This window comes from Felis catus, chromosome A1, assembly GCF_018350175.1.
Source record: "Felis catus isolate Fca126 chromosome A1, F.catus_Fca126_mat1.0, whole genome shotgun sequence".
Taxonomy (NCBI): domain Eukaryota; kingdom Metazoa; phylum Chordata; class Mammalia; order Carnivora; family Felidae; genus Felis; species Felis catus.
The window spans coordinates 110,810,545-110,826,861 of record NC_058368.1 but is presented as its reverse complement, the minus strand read 5'-3'; the positions used below and the strand labels follow the sequence as shown (position 1 = coordinate 110,826,861).

Genomic DNA, 16,317 nt, shown 5'->3' with positions numbered 1-16,317 from the left:
GAGAAGCATTATTGTCTTGAGCATGTGGTTGTGACCATGCTCACATGTGGTTTTGTAAACCAGCTCATTCTTGGTCCTTGAAGTGTGTGGTATGGGGAGGGCGTGGCAGTGATGGGGCCAAGGAGGTGTAGGGTGGGGAAAGCAGCTGGGCTTAGTCCAGCCTATCTGTGACCTATAGTAGAAAAGCAAGGGAGGCAGGGGCATCTGGCCAGCAAGATAGAGAGTAAAAGGAACAGATGCAGGCTGCTGTAGGCACAAGGGATGCCCTTAATTAGATGACACAATGCAGATCTGATTCCCACCATTTGGCGTAGTTTGAACTGATGGCCCCGGGTTCAGGCAGAACTTGTGCAGCCTCGGAAGTCTCCTGGGCCCGGTCCCTGAGAGGGAGGTAACAGGGCCCCTGGCCAGTTCCCACGTGCTTTGGGGCTCTGTCGCTTCCTCTCAGAGGATGAGCCCCTGGAGGCGGCCAGGTGTCCTGTACATGCTAGGCTGCCTGTCTCTGAGATTCCTGTCGTTGCAGCTGTGTACTCTGCAGGACGCTGTGGGGGGCCTGTTGGGGTCCAGGGGGCTGGGAGGCTGAGAGCGGCCGAGAGACCTGGTGATGTAGGCGCCGGCTCCGCAGGGCTAGCAAGCAGTTCTGTGGGAAAGTGGGGTAGCAGGAGGTATGAGGGCGAGTCCTGGGGGGCTGGGGACCCGGGGCAGCCTAGAGCACTGTCATCGGAAGGAACTGGGCTGGGGCAGCGGCCTTCTCCGGGTAAGTACCGAATGCATTTCTTTTTCCTCCTAGGAATAGTGAAGAGAGTTATCTGTAAACAGAGGGTGAATTCATAGTCATACACCACAACCAGAAAATGCTGTCTTTGCACAGGCCTAACTGACCTCTTGTCCCCTCTCCCCAGGACTTGGGTGATGTGCCTGTGCCTTCACACCTAGCGCTGTGATTCTGCTGGGCCTGGCCCAAACCTGGAACAGGTGCAGTTCCCAGCACAGCCACAAGGTGGCCCAGGAACCTTCTGTAGGCTAGCCCTGTGGGCTGCCTCATGTTTTCCAGGGGAGCCATCTCCTAGTTTGGGCCTTTGAGCCCCTGCTTCACGGGTTTGTGGGGCTCATATCTGCATTAAGGCAAAGGAATGCAGTGCTCATAATGGTGCTCAGGCAGAGCAACACAAATAGCCTCCCGACATGTGTACACATACACACACATTCCCCAAATTCCTTTTTGCCCTTGGAGAGGAGCATGTAGGCACTTTGAGGGACTGACAATATTTCGTAGAGTCCATGAGGAACTACCAGGCCTGGCCTCAACCAGGCAAACTTTTGCCATGTGGTAAGCATACCTTCTTCTCACACAGGCATTTCTCTGTTGTATGGCAAAACACACATTTAGTGCCCCAGAGCCTGGTATGGCCCTTTTGATAGGACAGCCCACGTGTACCCCTGTTCCTCTCTCCCTGCCTCTCCCATCCTTTGGTCTCAGGTACAAGCCAGGTGGTTCTCTACTATAGTCACCTTGATTTTCTTAGATGTAAGGGTTCTGGATAATACAAGCAGGAATCCCAATTTGAAGAAGTGAGGGAACTGGTGGACCATGGTGAGTTCTAGGCCTGGTAGCAGGGGCTTAGGTCACCTGAATGAGGTGGATGATGAGGCCTACTGTGGATATGCTAAGCTTAGCGTCAGACCATCATTAACAGAGGACTCCAGGCACTAGGCACCAGAACTACCTTCTTGAATCTGTCTCTCCACCTCATTCTTCGGAGGGCAGGTGCTCCCCAGTGTGTGGTATGCGATGGGATGGGGTACCAAATGAGGGCTACAGGCCTAGCAGAACATGTGCAGAATCAGGGAAGCAGCTTGAAGCAAAGGGAGGATGGTGGTGGGGACAAACCCACCTGCACGGACCACACCAATCCGTCTGCTGGTTGAGGCCAAAGCGAGCACGGCATTTCTTAGGCGAGCCAGGGTCTGCTCACAGCCATGCCAGAGGGGCAGAGCAGGGCAGAGGGCGAGCAGGCAGGCAGCAGGGCAGAGCAGGGCCCAGAAAGAAGAGGTAACATCAGTGTCAGCCAGTCACAGATACCCCATAGGTCCCATGGGCACAGGGCCTCGCCATGGCACAGCCAGCCCCGGTGGGAGCCCCGGGACCCAGAGCCAAGGTATCAGGAAAGGTGGACACCTAGCTAGGCGGTAGAGGCAGTGGGAAGAATGGTGGAGGTGGGGGAAGGAGGGGATCCTATCATGTTGGCTCCTCTCAGGTTGCAGCACAGGAGCAGTGGGAGAGGAGCCCAGGGAGGCCCATGGTGATCCAGCCTCTTCTGCCTCACTGCCCCCCTCCCCCAACTCCCTGCGCAATCTGCTTGACCCACATCCCCCTCCTGCTGTAGCTTAAACCTAGTCTACACACATTTTCAGATGGAAACTAAAGCTGTGTGACTTCTGGACCTAGACATGGCTGCACCTCCACCCATACAGACTGCTGCCCATTGTGGCAGAATCGTAGAATCCATTTCTCCTAGCAGCGCTAGCAAAGGTAGGAGACGTGTGGCGAGGCAGTACACCAGTGTTAACTCTGGTCAAAGAACTCGGTACAGCTATTCTTCACAAGGGTATTTGACTTACGAGAAGTGGGCCTTGTTTCCAAAGGGCCCAGGCCTTTGAAGGTATGTGGCTCAGTACTCTGTCCCTCCCTCTGGGCCAGAGCAGGGTGCTCATGAAATGTGGGCCTGGAGGGGAGTGTGCACTGCTGAGGGAAAGCCTCACCTGTGTTGGACTCCTGGTGCTTTTCTCGTGACCGCCTCTTTTTCTTCCCCTGCAGGGAATAAAGGGAGGGATGCTTGGATCTGGCAGGTGGTCCCTTTATAACTCCATCGAGTGAGTGGTTGGAAGAGCTGCAGCCTTGCTTGCCTGTTGCTGAGATTCTGGGTACATGATCCCTTCTACATGGAAGGCCTAGTATTTGACTGCAATTTTTACCAGGGTACCATGGGAGTTAGAGACGACTCCTCCCTCTCCCATGCTGGTCTCCATTTTGAATGGAGAAGACTTACAGGGCCCCATACGCCCCTCCTGCCTTTGTGGCCAAATGCTGCGCAACAGCCCTGAGGGGGAGTATGTCCTAGGTGAAAAGAGGGCATGGGCCTGCCTTTTAGGGCAGCTTCCCTTGTTTAGCTGGCTTCGGAGCTGGCCAGGTGAGGCCTTGAGCCCTATACTGCACCTGCCCTCTGTATCTGTGCCTTCAGGACGGTGGTCTGCCTTTCCCCGTTGAAACTGTGGCCCGGGGCATGGCATCTTGAAGGTTCCCCTACCCATCCCTGTCACCGGACACTCACATAGTTGTCCCGCGCCGACCAGCCTGGGTAGAGCTGCATGTGCAGCTGCCTCTCTTTTCGGGCCAGCTCATAATACTTGGCCTGCTCTTCCCGAGACAGCGCGTGCCACTGCAGCGGGAAAGGAGGGGTAGAGATGGTGGTGCATCAAGGAGTCAACAGGCGGCACCAGGGGACAACCCTGCCAGCCCACCTGCCCGTGGCCTCACCCTGCGGCCCAGGATCTGGTTGATGGCAGCACTCTCCTTGAGTGTACACTCTGCAATGACCTTGGCTCTCATCTCCTTCATGTACAGCATGAAGGCGTTGAGTGGCTTCTTGATGGTTGGCTTCTTGGCCTCTTTCTCTGCCTTGGACTCTGCCTGTGTCTTCCTGAGAGGCACAAGTCCAGATCACACAGGAGCCCCCAGTATCCAGCTAAAGCTACTACCTTCTTCTAGCATGTGTCCAGTGTGTGTGCCAGTGCATAGAAACTAGGGTTTTGTAAATGGTATCTTTGTTAGTTACTCCAAAATGGGTGATCAGAACTAAGTAACTTCCTTACAGAAATACTGCACCTAAGTAAGAAAAACCTGTTTAAGGACTTCACAACCCCTCCTCTGTTGGCTCAAACTAAATCTTTGTTCCACACCCCATCCATTCCCTCCTGCTTCTAAGGATCAAAAAACACTGGTCAGGGGCACCCGGTTGGCTCAGTCGGAGGAGTGTGTGACTCTCGATCTCAGGGTTGTGAGTTCAAGCCCCACAATGGGTGTAGAGATGCTTAAATAAATAAACTGAAACAAAATAAAATTCTGGTCAGTGGCAAGAACAAGATGGCTTAACCAGAGGCCCCCTGTGGCAGTCCCTGGAGTTTCTAGGCAGCAGGCATGGAGCCTGGCGAGAGGAATGTTTTCCCTGGCAGATCAACAGATGGGAGCCTAAGATCTGCTCGCGTGTTCCCCTCCCTCTTCCACACTGTGGGCCTTTTCACTCACAGGCTACGGTCATATGGCTGCAGCTCCTGCTTGCCTGAGGGAGGTACGATAGCCGGGTGGGGGATGGCTGCAGGGTGACCAGGCACACCAGAGCCTAGCATCAGGGATGGGTGGGTGAACCTAAAGGCAGAAGGAGAGTTAAAATTGAGCCAGGAATGTAGAGTCCAGAGCTTTGGACACACGGAGCCGCCTGCACAGTACACAACGACAGATGAACAGACACCCCACCTCCAGTGGCTGGCACACGAGTACACAGATACACACCAACACAAACACCTGCTTCCAGAATGTTACAGACACCGCAGAAATCTGTATACATGTCATTCAGGTGGTTACTAAGTCCTAAATAGCTTTGAATCTGTTCCCTTACCTTGTGCTTTCACCAGCTCAGCCTCCTGAACCTGTAGCTACCCCGTGAGCTTCCTTACTCTCCTGCTTGAGCCCTGCAGGCCTCTCCACACAACTCCCAGAGTGACCTTTTAAACACTTGAGTGCTCTTGGCCCCTCCTGCTGAAACTCCCCCCATTGCTCACAGAATAAAACCCAGGCTCCTCCGCAGGACCCGCCCTGCCTTGAATGAACGTCTCTGCTGACACTTCTTAGCTCCATCTTTTCCTCTGTTTTCCATCACTTTCCATTCCTAGCCATCCCCAACTAGTGCTGTTCCCTTTGTCCCCTGTGCTCAGATGTCATGAAGTTCTTCCAATTTGTGTCCCTGCCCTGGCTGGGGTCTGGTTAGGGTTTTCCCGTCTCCCAGATAGCCCATTCAGCTGTCAGTGCTAGGTCCATACCTCCCACCCTGGGCTGTAAATTCCAATAGGGCTGAAACTGTCTGCTGAGTTCCTTATTCCACACCAGGTCTGAGTCTTACTGAGGGAGTGTGCAAAGTGAAGGGACACAAACGTATACACACATACCTTTTACTTCACTCTTCTGTTGTTCTGTGGAAACCACCCTGCCCTTGCTCCTTTCTCTGAGCAGGCAGTCCCCAAGGGCCTACTGTCGCAGACCCACGTAAAAGGTGATGCCTCAGCTTGGGCAGGGCTCACGGAATGCCCAGGAGAGTTGGCTTGTCCCGCCCTTCAGCAGGGATGCACAACACAGGTGAGTGCACACACACCTGCACATGGGCCGATTCACGCGTGCAGAGGCAGCAACACAAGCACGGGTGTGCACTCACTGGCCCTGGCTGCTCTAGGGTGCTCGGCTGCATGGTCTGACCTGGGCTGAGGCCTCCGGCTCTCCCACCGGCTTCATTCTCAGGCACAGGGCAGCAGGGGGCTGCAGAATGACAGACGGACGGATGGACAGACAACTAGCACAGGGCAAGCACGGGCCTGGGCACGGCCTCATGTGGGCTCTGAAGCCTGGGCAACAGGAAGCAGGAGCCTGGCTGCAGGGTATGGGACTCACCTGGGGTAGGGGGCGCCAGGGGCTGCAGTGGGGGCAGGGAAGTGCTGTCTATATCCGCAGGAAGGGGACAGGGGGTAGAGAGGAGGGCTGGGCCTGTGGTTGGGAGAGACAGCTGTTAGCAGTCTGGCTACTGGCCAGATGTAGGGAAAGACTTCCCCACCTTGCTTGACCCATAGGGTACGGCAATTTGGCCTCCACTAGGACTCCTCCAGCATGTATATGAAGCATCTGCCACCAGAGGGCAACCTGTGCTGCACCTACTTCCCTCTACAGACTTGTACTGGTGCTTAAAGGGCAGAAATGGCAGTATTCTCCTGGGACCCAGCTCAGTCGACCACTCCCCCCCCCCCCCCCCCCCCAGCTCACCTCCAGCCTTACTTCCTAAAATTTCCTCATCAGCACAGCATTGATACCTGTCCTAGGGCTTCTGCAGTCACTGTTGACACTGACTGTTCTGCCCGCTTTGTCCCCTTTCAACTCCTGGTCTTTGTTCAGCTCTTGCTTGGCTAAATGACTTTTTTTCCTAAAAGCCCTGGAAATCCCAGGCTGGATGAGGCACTCCTCTGGGCTCTTACAGTCCCCAATAAAAGCACTGCTAATACTGCCCTGTAATTGTTGGGTCCCTGACCTGGGTAGCACACCCAAGGATTGGCAAACCCCAATCCTGGGAGTATCTGTGGGTATACTCCTGACTGGTACTGAGGATGGAGCACTGTCCAAGGAGAATCTGGGAATAGAAGAGTGAGCTGAATATGGATAAACAGCAAGTGGAAAAGGGCAGGTGGGCCTCAGGTTGGACCTCTGGGCTTCCCTACCTTCCCGGGAAACCAAGATTTCCTGCTGTGGGGTGCTGCCCCAGCCTGGAGAGGCTAGAGACGCATCCAGAACACACTGTGGTTGATGAGCAAAGGACCAACCAGCCCACCAAGACCTGGCTCCAGCTCCAGACCAGCCCTCTGGCCCACAACTAGGTCTACTGACTCGAGGTTCAGGCTGGCTTTTGCTGGCCCAGCCTCCACAGACCCTCCAAGCAAGCTTTTCAAGGAGCCGGCCAGAGGCTTGGAATCAGGCAGGCACCAGAGGGGGCAAAGAACACTGTTCCTCAGGAAGCTCAGCCAAGGGACCAGTCCCCAGTAGGCACTGGGATGAGTGTAGTATCCCCCCTGCCCACCAGGTGGCTGAGAGGCAACAGCCTCTTGGAGCCATTCATATTGCCCCTCCCTGCTCAGGTGGGCCTGACTTTTCTTCCTTACCTACTCTCCTAACCCTGAGTGGCTTGATGCTCCCCACCCCTACCAAGTCTTTCAGACATTGAGGCAGATGTCGAATGCAGGAGGTCTCGACCAGGAGCCAAGGGCAGCGTGCTGGGCTACATGGGCAATGAACAGAGCTGCCGGGCAGCTCCTGGTACAGACACAAGACCTGGCAGCGGGGTGCTGTGAGAAGGACAGAGAAGGAAAAGGAAACGGCAGGTACAGGTTTCTCCAGCGCAAGGTGCCCTCCTCCCACTGGGTTCACACTCACCAGCTCACAGTGTGGGGAAGCTGTCCCATGCTGCCTGAGGTCAGAGAGTAGAAGCCAGAGAGGTCAGGGGTCTGCAGAGGCCTGTGAACTCCTACAGTGGAGAGGGGCCAAGTAAGTGATCTATCCTGACCTGGAAGCCACTTCTGCTAGTTACTGCCTCCTAGGCCTTCCTGTGGGGCCTCTCCCACCTCCCATTAGCTAGAGGACCAGACATACTGGTTTGTTGAGGACTGTTCCAGTATGATAATGGTACCCCGTTTATAGGCTAGGGAAGCAAGGGCAGAGTGGCAGGGTGACTAGCCTAAGGATACAGGCTGCCAGTGGGAGAGCTGGAGTCACTCAGGAGTGGGATGGCTGGGCCTCATCATGCCCCGGCCCGCTGCTGGTCTTCAGCTGGGGCCTCTAAGCTGGGGGCTCTGGCCTGGCTTTCTGGGCAGGAGGCAGGCCCCCTGGCCTGGACAGCCAGGGTTCCACCCGCCCCCTTTGGCTCCCCAGGGTTGAGTCAGCAGGTTTCCCACAGCCGACAATGGCTGATTTCAGAATGACTTTCCCTGAGGCTGAGGTGAATCAGCCATCACAACCACCACTTTCCATTTTCTCATTGAGGGGGGGTGGGCAGGGAGGGAAGGATACAGGTTTTACAGTCTTCTGTTTTACACAGATTCCTGCTCCCATATACTGGCACTGGGAGGTCATTCAGGATGTGGGTTCCTACCTCAACCTGAAACCTTCCAAGTTTGACCTAGTACCACCTGCTCTCAGGCTCCCAGGCCATCTTTCTGGCATTTTTCTTGGGGTTTTGAGTTTGCCCAGCGCCAGGCTTTCCAGTTGTTAAAAAGGGGCTAACCCCCCTGGACCCAGAAGCCTAGGACTTGGCCCCTAGGCTCTGGGACCGGCAGGCCCCTCCCCTTCCCAGATCCATACCTTGCTTCTGGCTGATGTCGGCTGGTGCAGGTGTAGGGTGTGGGCTGCTGAAATGTTCATAGAGAGGAGAGAGCTGTGGGACGCTGTGGGCTGGCTGACTGGCCTTGTTGTGCTGAAAAATGAGGAGGGAGGGTGTGAATGTGGGGAGACCCGAAGGAGGAAGGCACAGGGCTGGGGGCATACATATAAACAGAGCCCCTTTTAGCTGTGTGGGTAGCCCAAATGTCAAAGGAAAGTGGGGGTGGTTAAAACCACAGGCCTCAGGAGAAGGGGCACCACTCAAGACATCCTATGTCTAGTGGCCCTGCCCACAGCCCCCCAGACTTTGCTCAAGCAGTCCCATCACCTACAGAGTCTCTTGGTTTCTGTATACTCAGTTCCAGGAGGTGCACCTCTCCTGTCCAGGAAATTTCCTGCCTCTAGGTCTGAGACCACCGCCCACCCCCGCCACCATTTCTCTGAGGCCCTGTGGCTTGTATGGGGGGCTTCTCATACCCTCCAGCCCCAGACACCAGGTAATGGTCTGAAGACCTGGCTTACCCCAAGACAGCCTGGAGTTCTTTTTCCTACTTCTCCACCCCCAGACTTGGGGGTCCTAAGTCTGACCCTCTGTTTCACCTCAAGCTTAACAGGATTTGTGGGCACAAGGAAGGTTCCCATCAGCACTCTAACTCAGAGCAGGTGGGTCAGGTGGGGACAGGCTTCCTCCAGGGCCGACCCACCCAGCCCCCACACTTCCTGTCTCCTCAGCAATACAGGACTCTTACTTTTCTCACTAGTCACATGGATCTGTCAGGAGATGACTCATGCTGGGAAGGGGGCTCCCCGTACGACCCAGCCACGGGGAGGTGCTGCTTGGGGCCAAGGCACAGCTCTGCACATCCCCAGTGCACATCTGCACAGTCCAGGACCCTGGAAACATCATCTACAATTGAGGCTCAGCTTCCACTTGGAAAAAGTTCACCTGGGGGGATTCTGCTGGCTAGGAGCACAGATAAGTGTCTTTTGACTCCTGGCACAGAAGAAACGGGACAGCTTTGGAGCACGACAGCCATGAGAGGTTGTGGCCTGGGCTCCTGCCCATCCTGTGGGTGAATTTAGCCAGACTCCTTAACATCTCTGGGCTTCAGTTTCCTCTCTTGTGTAATGGATGGGGTTCATGCTCCCTGCATCACTAGGTTTGGGGAAGCTTAGGGTAGCTTATGGTGAGGCACAGGTCCCTTGGGTTTGGCAGTCTGTGGTCCAGGGTGAGGTGAGAAAAGGCCAGGTATGAATTGTGACTCAGCCAAGGTGTGAGGCTTCAGGGGGACACAGTCTCCCACACTTCCCGGCAACTGCCCTGGCTGCCCTCTTCCCCACATTCCTGCCTCCAGGGGAGCTTTAGGCTGGGTTCCAAGCTGCAGCACCCCTCCCGTCAGGGCTTGGGGAAGTTACCGACACCACCCACCTGTTCAATCCCAAGCTTTTTCATCTGCCCACTGAGAACCTTACATACCAGGACCTTCTGTCCTCAGGCAGACAGGGGTTGGTGTCCCCAAAGCAGTGGCTTCTTTGTGGTGGGCATGGATGTGTGGCACCACAACCCCTTCCTGAGCACCTCTCTCTGGAGCCTTCTCTTCGCTTCCTGGAGCAGCCTAGATAGGACTCCCTACTGTGGGCCTGAGGAGGAGTCAGCTGACCACGTTTAGATCCTGGTTCTAACGTGTGTGGCCTTTAAGAACTTACTATAATACCTGAGCATCTGTTTTCTTGTCAAATGGAGATGATCATAGGGTTGTTGTAAGAGTAAAGCCACAAGATACCCAAGAGCTCTATTACCCAGCTGTAGAGTCATGAGGAAGGGACGTTCAGGAAGCCCCTTACCTGCACAAAGAAATGCTACTCACAGTCCTTCCCTGGCCCTGTGGAGCTAGCCTCACATGGGCCAGACGGTTTTGGTCTGAATTCACCGGAGGGGATTTGCCTGGGGACAGAAGACCCACCTGGTGGCCTACTTGGCAACATCACCCGGGGAGGCCATGGTGTCTCCAGGCCCTGGGTGCTGGGACTTTACTGCTCATGTTCTAAGGTTTCCTGAGCAAGCTGAGAGGCTCATGCCACACTCCGGCCTTCTTTATCCCCAGAAGTGACTGCAGAGTCAGAGTCGGAGTATGTGTAGGAATGGAAGGTAGAAAGTAGGATCCTCGGGCTGGCAAGAGTGGGTTCGAAAGGCTGTGGGGTATGTGGATACCTGTGGAATCCTTCATGTGTTGACTGCCTGCAACCTGTGAGGTACTGTGCCAAGCACTTTGCAAGCCCAGGCTCATTCCCACTACGGTACCAACAGGCTGCCATTTCTCCCATCTGTAAATCTTCATCTTCCTCAGCCACCACCTCATGTCTTGCTCCCTTTTGTCGCAAACCTCAGGAGAGCCATCGCCATCCTCGGCTTCCTGTTCTTAGTCTTGTGCTCCTGTCAGCCTAGCCAATCCCCTGCCCCATCACTTCACCAAATGGCGCTTGTCAAGGTCCCCAGTGACTGCCACGCTGCCTGAACTCAATGGTCAGTTCTCAGTCTTCCTCCTACCTGACGTCTCAGCAGCACTGGACACAACCGATGTTCTCCCTCCTCCTTGAAAGATTTTCTTTGCTTGGCTTCCAGAATGCCACACTGACCTATTTTCTTCCAAGCTCAGAGGCCATTCTTTCTTGGGCTAATTTCTGGCTCCTCATCTTCTTCCTGATCCCACCCAAGATGTGCCCTTGGCTTTCCATCTACCATCCTTTCCAGAGTGTTCTCATCCAGGGTGATAGCTTCAAATGTCCTCATCTGATTACTGACATTTCTATCTCAGCCTCTGCTTCCCCTAGGGAACACCACTCCCCGAATGCATACTCACCAAGTCTACCCAAAAGTCAGAAATGCTGCCCAGACCCAGTATGGCCAAAGCAGAGCCTCTGGTGTGCTGCACCAAATGCTCCTCTCCGTCTTCCCCAGTTACTGGCAATGCTCTCCTTCCAGATGCTCAGACACCTTGGAGTAATCCTGGACTCTCTTCTCTCACACACGTCTCCAATTTGTCAGGCAATCCTAATGACTCTACTTTCAAGATAATTGAGAGCCCACCACTTCTTCCTCCCTATCCCCAACTCAGTCCAAGCCCCAGTCGCTTCCCACTCAGACAACTCCAGTAGCCTCTTGCCCTCTGCCATTCTTCCATCCAGCAAACCCGTGCCTCAGATCACACCATTCCCCTGCCCAGAGCAAGAAACAGCCTTAGATGACCTACAAAGCTGTGTGTGGTGAGGCCCACTCTCTCCCTAACCCCACTGCCTCCCTCTCTTCCCTGCTCACTATGCCCAGCATTTCCCATGTGTGCTTCAGCCTCCAGCCTCCTTCTCCAGTTAGTGTAAGGATACATATTTTTAATTTTTTTTTATTAGAGAACACATGCACATGCAAGTGGGGGGAGAGGGGCGGGGTGGGAGAGAAGGGAGGGAGGGTGAGAGAGAGGGGGAGGGTGAAAGGGGGAGGGTGAGAGGGGGAGGGAGGCAGGGAGGGAGAGACAGACGAGAATGAATTAATTTTTTTTTTTTTTAACATTTATTTATTTTTGAGACAGAGACAGAGCATGAACGGGGGAGGGGCAGAGAGAGAAGGAGACACAGAATCCGAAGCAGGCTCCAGGCTCTGAGCCATCAGCCCAGAGCCTGACGCGGGGCTCGAACTCACAGACCGTGAGATCGTGACCTGGCTGAAGTCGGACGCTTAACCGACTGCGCCACCCAGGCGCCCCGAGAATGAATTAATCTTCAGCAAGCTCCAGGCTCAGCATGGAGCCTGATGTGGGGCTCAATCCAACGACCCTGGGATCATGACCTGAGCCTAAACCAAGAGTCGGATGCTCAACGGAGCCACCCAGGCACCCCAGTCTAGTGATAATTTTTAAGTGAGCCACAATGAAGTGGGCTGGGAAGCCTAGCTCTAAGGCTCCCTGACCTTTACATCAACTTCTTCACTACAGAATCCTGGGTCATTATGCCCCTTGAAAAGCGATGAGAAAATCAGCCCTGATTACCTCACTGATCACAGATGCAAAAACTATGTTAGAATTTTGGGGAGCAGCAGCCGAAGGCCTAGGAAGCTTCCTGGAAGCCTCTGGGACCAATTTATCCTGATAGGCAACCAGGACAGTAGTAGCCAGACAGCATCAGCCCTGACCAGGCCTTGAGACAGGGAGACAGGTCAGAGACCGTTCCCTCAAGAACCTGGGACTCTGGTAGAAGGCATTCCACCATTTGCCACGACTGGAGCCCTGGCCCATTAGTTGGAATGAACTTCCTCCAAAGATCCCTCCGGCCTGGGGGCTTTTGAGTGTAAGCTCCTGCTTCAGAGAAGGCCTTGCCATCTAAGTCCCGGTTCTGGCTCTTTGGCCCCCAGGAATGTAAGCCTGGCTGGGGAGTGGGACCCTGGGAAGGAAGTATTAGAACCAGAGGCTGGGGTCCAAGGTGCCAGCTACAGGAAGACAGTCCCACTCTGCCCAGGAAAAAGGCGGCGGGGGTTGGGGGGGGGGGGAAGCCTGCTTCCAGGCAGGAGAGGGTAGCTCCACAGTACGTTTCTCAGCAAACCACCCTTCTTGGGGAGGGCTAGCTTTGGCCAAGAAACCATGGAGAGCCCCCTCACCTGAGGGAGGACCAGAGCTGACTCTCCTTGGCCAGGCTGGTAAAGCCCCAGGTTGCAGCACAGCCAGGCTTGGAAATCTCAGAATCGAGCTCAGCCTACGGTCTCTGGCCTGGGATGCAGGTGGACAACAGGTATGGAGGGGGTGGGAGGTAGGAGGCGTTGCCTGATGGTCAGAGGGCTTATCCTGTCCACCAGCCTTCCCTGGGAACTGGGGAAAAGCCTCTAATTAAACAAGAGTCTGCAGCCAAACCCCAGGAGAGATGCCAGGTAGGCAGGGGTGGGGCAGAGAACATGCCAGCAGCTAGAGGCCCTGAGGTGGCCAGGGATCCAGGGGAGGGCACTGAGGGCCCGGCCAGTCCTTCCCACGTTTATGCATGCTGCCCCCCAGCCTCACACTCCCCGGCCCCCTGTGTCTGTGGTGGTAGCCAGGGGGAATGTCGGGCGTAGGGCCCGGTGCCCCACACCCCCCTCAGCCAGTGGAACGTCCCGCTCCACGGCCTCAGCACAAGGCTGTCCCGGGGCCAGGCTGCCCAGACAAGGTGGGGTTGCCTGGGGACTAGCATGTGCATGAGGAACCTGATGACTGGAGCTCCTCTCCTGTCCTCCCTCTGATGATACCTGCCTGGCAGGCCTGGGTTGACTGTCCCCATGAAGCCCTGAGCATCTCGACTACACAACCTCACCTCTCTTATGTGAGGGCAGAGGGCCAAGGATAGACCTGGACACTCAGGAAGTATTCGCAGCATGGTGGAATGCATCAGCAAATCAAAGACTCGACAGCAGCCCATACTCCTTGGTGAGGACACTCCAGGATCCCCTTCTTTGCCTGTGTCTGCACCCTGCCCCCCCGAAACACATAGCCAGACTGCAGCACTACAGAGTGGGGCCAGGACCCGGAGACCCTAGGGCTGGGAGACTGTGTCTGCTATTCCTCCTGCTATTGCATTGCTTTGACTGCTCCTAGCCACTCCAACTCCCAATCTGTTGTCCCAAAGGTGGCTCGCAGCCTTCCGGGACATTCTCATTAGTCCATGGCTAGAAATTCCTCTCGTTGAGTAGGCAGGAACCAGGAAAGGGGGAGTCCAAAGGTAGGGTGGGACAGGAGGAGGGAGAAATAAGGGACTCCGGGATAGGTCTCTTCTGCCCTGAGGTTGAGCTTGGGCCCAGCTGGGCTGCCCTGCCTCACCCCCTCGCCCCCCTACTTCCTGCAGGCTCAGGTGAAAAATAAACACAGTCGGCATTTTCCCTGCAGACCGCAGCGGTCTGCTCACAGGCTGTGTGCACCCTGAGAGCCCTTGCCACCACCAGCAGAGAAACTCCCTCGCCTCTGACGGTTGACTCTGAAAACCCCCAAACGCTTGAGCCCCACAACACTTTCCCAGTGAAGAAAGTTGCTGCTTCCTCGGGCCTCACGCCTGGGGGTGGGGGAGTGTGTGAGGCCTGAGTACCCCCCCCCCACCCCCGCGAACCTCCAGCAAGCCTCCCTGTGGCAGAGACGGTGCCAGAAGTTCCCGCCCTCCTGTTCCCCCACCCACCGACACACACACACACACACACACACACACACCCAGATTCTCTGTTGATTACGACTGGCAGACACATTCAGTCCGCTTTCATCACTGAGTGCCTGTGTGCCGGCCAAAAAAATGTTTCAGGCTGAGAGAAAAGCATTTTCCAATGATAAGTGAGTGGTTACCATGTCTCAGGCACAGTACTGGACACCTTACAGAGTTTAACTCCTATGCTTTTAAACAAACCTAGGATATAGGTGTATTACACCCATTTGGTAGATGAGGAAACTGAGGCACTGAGAGGTCACACAGCTTGCCCAAGATCACACAATAAGTGGCAGAGCTGGGATTCTACCTACTGTGCTACAAAGGCCTTATGGTTGGTCATGGACAAAACCTGGGGGTAGAGGGGACGGCGTGCCAGTCCTCACCCCAGTTTCCTTTCTCCAGCCTGGTTGGTCAGAGTTCCCTGAACCAGTGCCTCCCTCCCTGACCCTAAAAATGCTTCAGTGGGTTCCGGGACCCCTGGGATTGGAGTTCTGGCCACACCACCTGCCTACTTCCTGCCAGGGCTGCTGGCAACCAAGAGCCCGCCTGGTGGCAATAGCTGGACATGGCTCCCCGGCCTTAGTGCACGTGCGCCCCACTCATCCTCGACCAGCCACCATCCAGCCATGCTGGCTTGCCCTTCTCCCGCCCTGGTGCCTAGATCCTCTCTGCCTCAGCGCCTTTACCCACCCCTCCTCCTCCCCTCATGACTTTCCATGCTTCTTCCGGCTCCTTGCGAGCCTCACTGCTCATTCTGACCTCAGTCTAAGGGTCACTTCCTTGCAAACGACTCACCGGGGATCCACAGCCCAGCAGGCAGAGGTGCCCACATGGTGCAGAGGTGGGCCTAGGGGTGCCGGAGGGCAGCACTGGCTTGTTAGTCATCTCCACCTGTCCAGGTTCCGTACTCGGCAGAGGGGAGGCTTCTGGAGTCCCTGGTGCTCCAGAACCTCTGCGTGCCCCACCCACTCATCCGCCACGGAGCCAGTTCCTGGCTCCTTGTTCCCTATGCCTGTGTTGGAGCTGGAGAGAGGCCAGTGGGGACAAGCCCACAGGAGTGGCAGATCCACACCTCAAGCCTCATGCTCGTTCCTGGGCAGAAGCTGACTGGACAGAAAGGTGGGCTACTGATACAGTATAGCCTGGGCTTCAGTTCCGTGGCCCAGCGGCCCTGCACAATTCCACACACTGGCCGTGCTCAGAGCCCCCTTTAGCTCTCCCTTCTCTCCCTCACACTGTCAAGAGCCAGGCTCCAGCTAGGGCCTGGCCCTGAGCATACACTCTGATCTGACCTCGATCAGTTCCTCCTGGTTCCTCTCCCAGCTCTAGGGCCCACCAGGTAGCCCCACAGCTCCCTCAGACCTGTGTGTGGAGCTGGGACCCACTGTCCAGCACCAGTGGTTGCTTAAGTCCCAAGGAGTCTGGCCAGTTGCTGGTGGGAAGCTCCCTCAAGGCCTGGGACCTGGAAGATGAGTGTCCCAGAAGAAAGCAAGCCCCCCAAGACTTTCCAGAGGAGACTTGTCTACGTATCAACTGAGCCCGGATTTGTGGATTCCTGCAGACCCTCCCTCTACAGATACACCCCAGCAGGGCTCATGCCGTTTTATCCCCAGCCCCCGCTCTGGGCCCTACTGCCCAGGACATGGTGCTCTCCAGAGGACGGCCCGCGAGCTCCCCGCCCACAGCGTGCCGGACGCCTTGTGCCAGACACCCGCCGCAGAGCACGGAGCTGTGGCCGTTTGGTCAGCTGAGCTGGAGGCCTGGGGGGTGGCTGGGCCACACCCTTGTGGACCAGGAGGCTTGGGTCCCACCTGCCAGCACGGTGTGTTGCCATGGTTGCACAGAGCCCTGCCAGGTGCGTGTGGCCAGTCTACCAGTCGCCCGGCCTCAACATCAGATAACAGGGCTTTGCCACAGCAGAGGTGAGG

General features: G+C 55.8%; 1 protein-coding gene across 1 annotated transcript in view; it reads right to left on the bottom strand.

Annotated features, from left to right (window-relative positions):
* Nucleotides 1–244: 244 nt before the first annotated feature.
* Nucleotides 245–16,317, bottom strand: part of TCF7 (transcription factor 7) — a 31,225-nt gene continuing 15,152 nt past the window's right edge. The window contains 10 exon segments of the mRNA XM_023255177.2: nucleotides 245–561; nucleotides 563–616; nucleotides 618–786; nucleotides 1,896–1,968; nucleotides 2,764–2,812; nucleotides 3,333–3,440; nucleotides 3,539–3,701; nucleotides 4,307–4,426; nucleotides 7,244–7,334; nucleotides 8,168–8,279. Coding sequence (XP_023110945.2) covers nucleotides 445–561; nucleotides 563–616; nucleotides 618–786; nucleotides 1,896–1,968; nucleotides 2,764–2,812; nucleotides 3,333–3,440; nucleotides 3,539–3,701; nucleotides 4,307–4,426; nucleotides 7,244–7,334; nucleotides 8,168–8,279 — 1,056 coding nt within the window. The 3' untranslated portion in view covers nucleotides 245–444.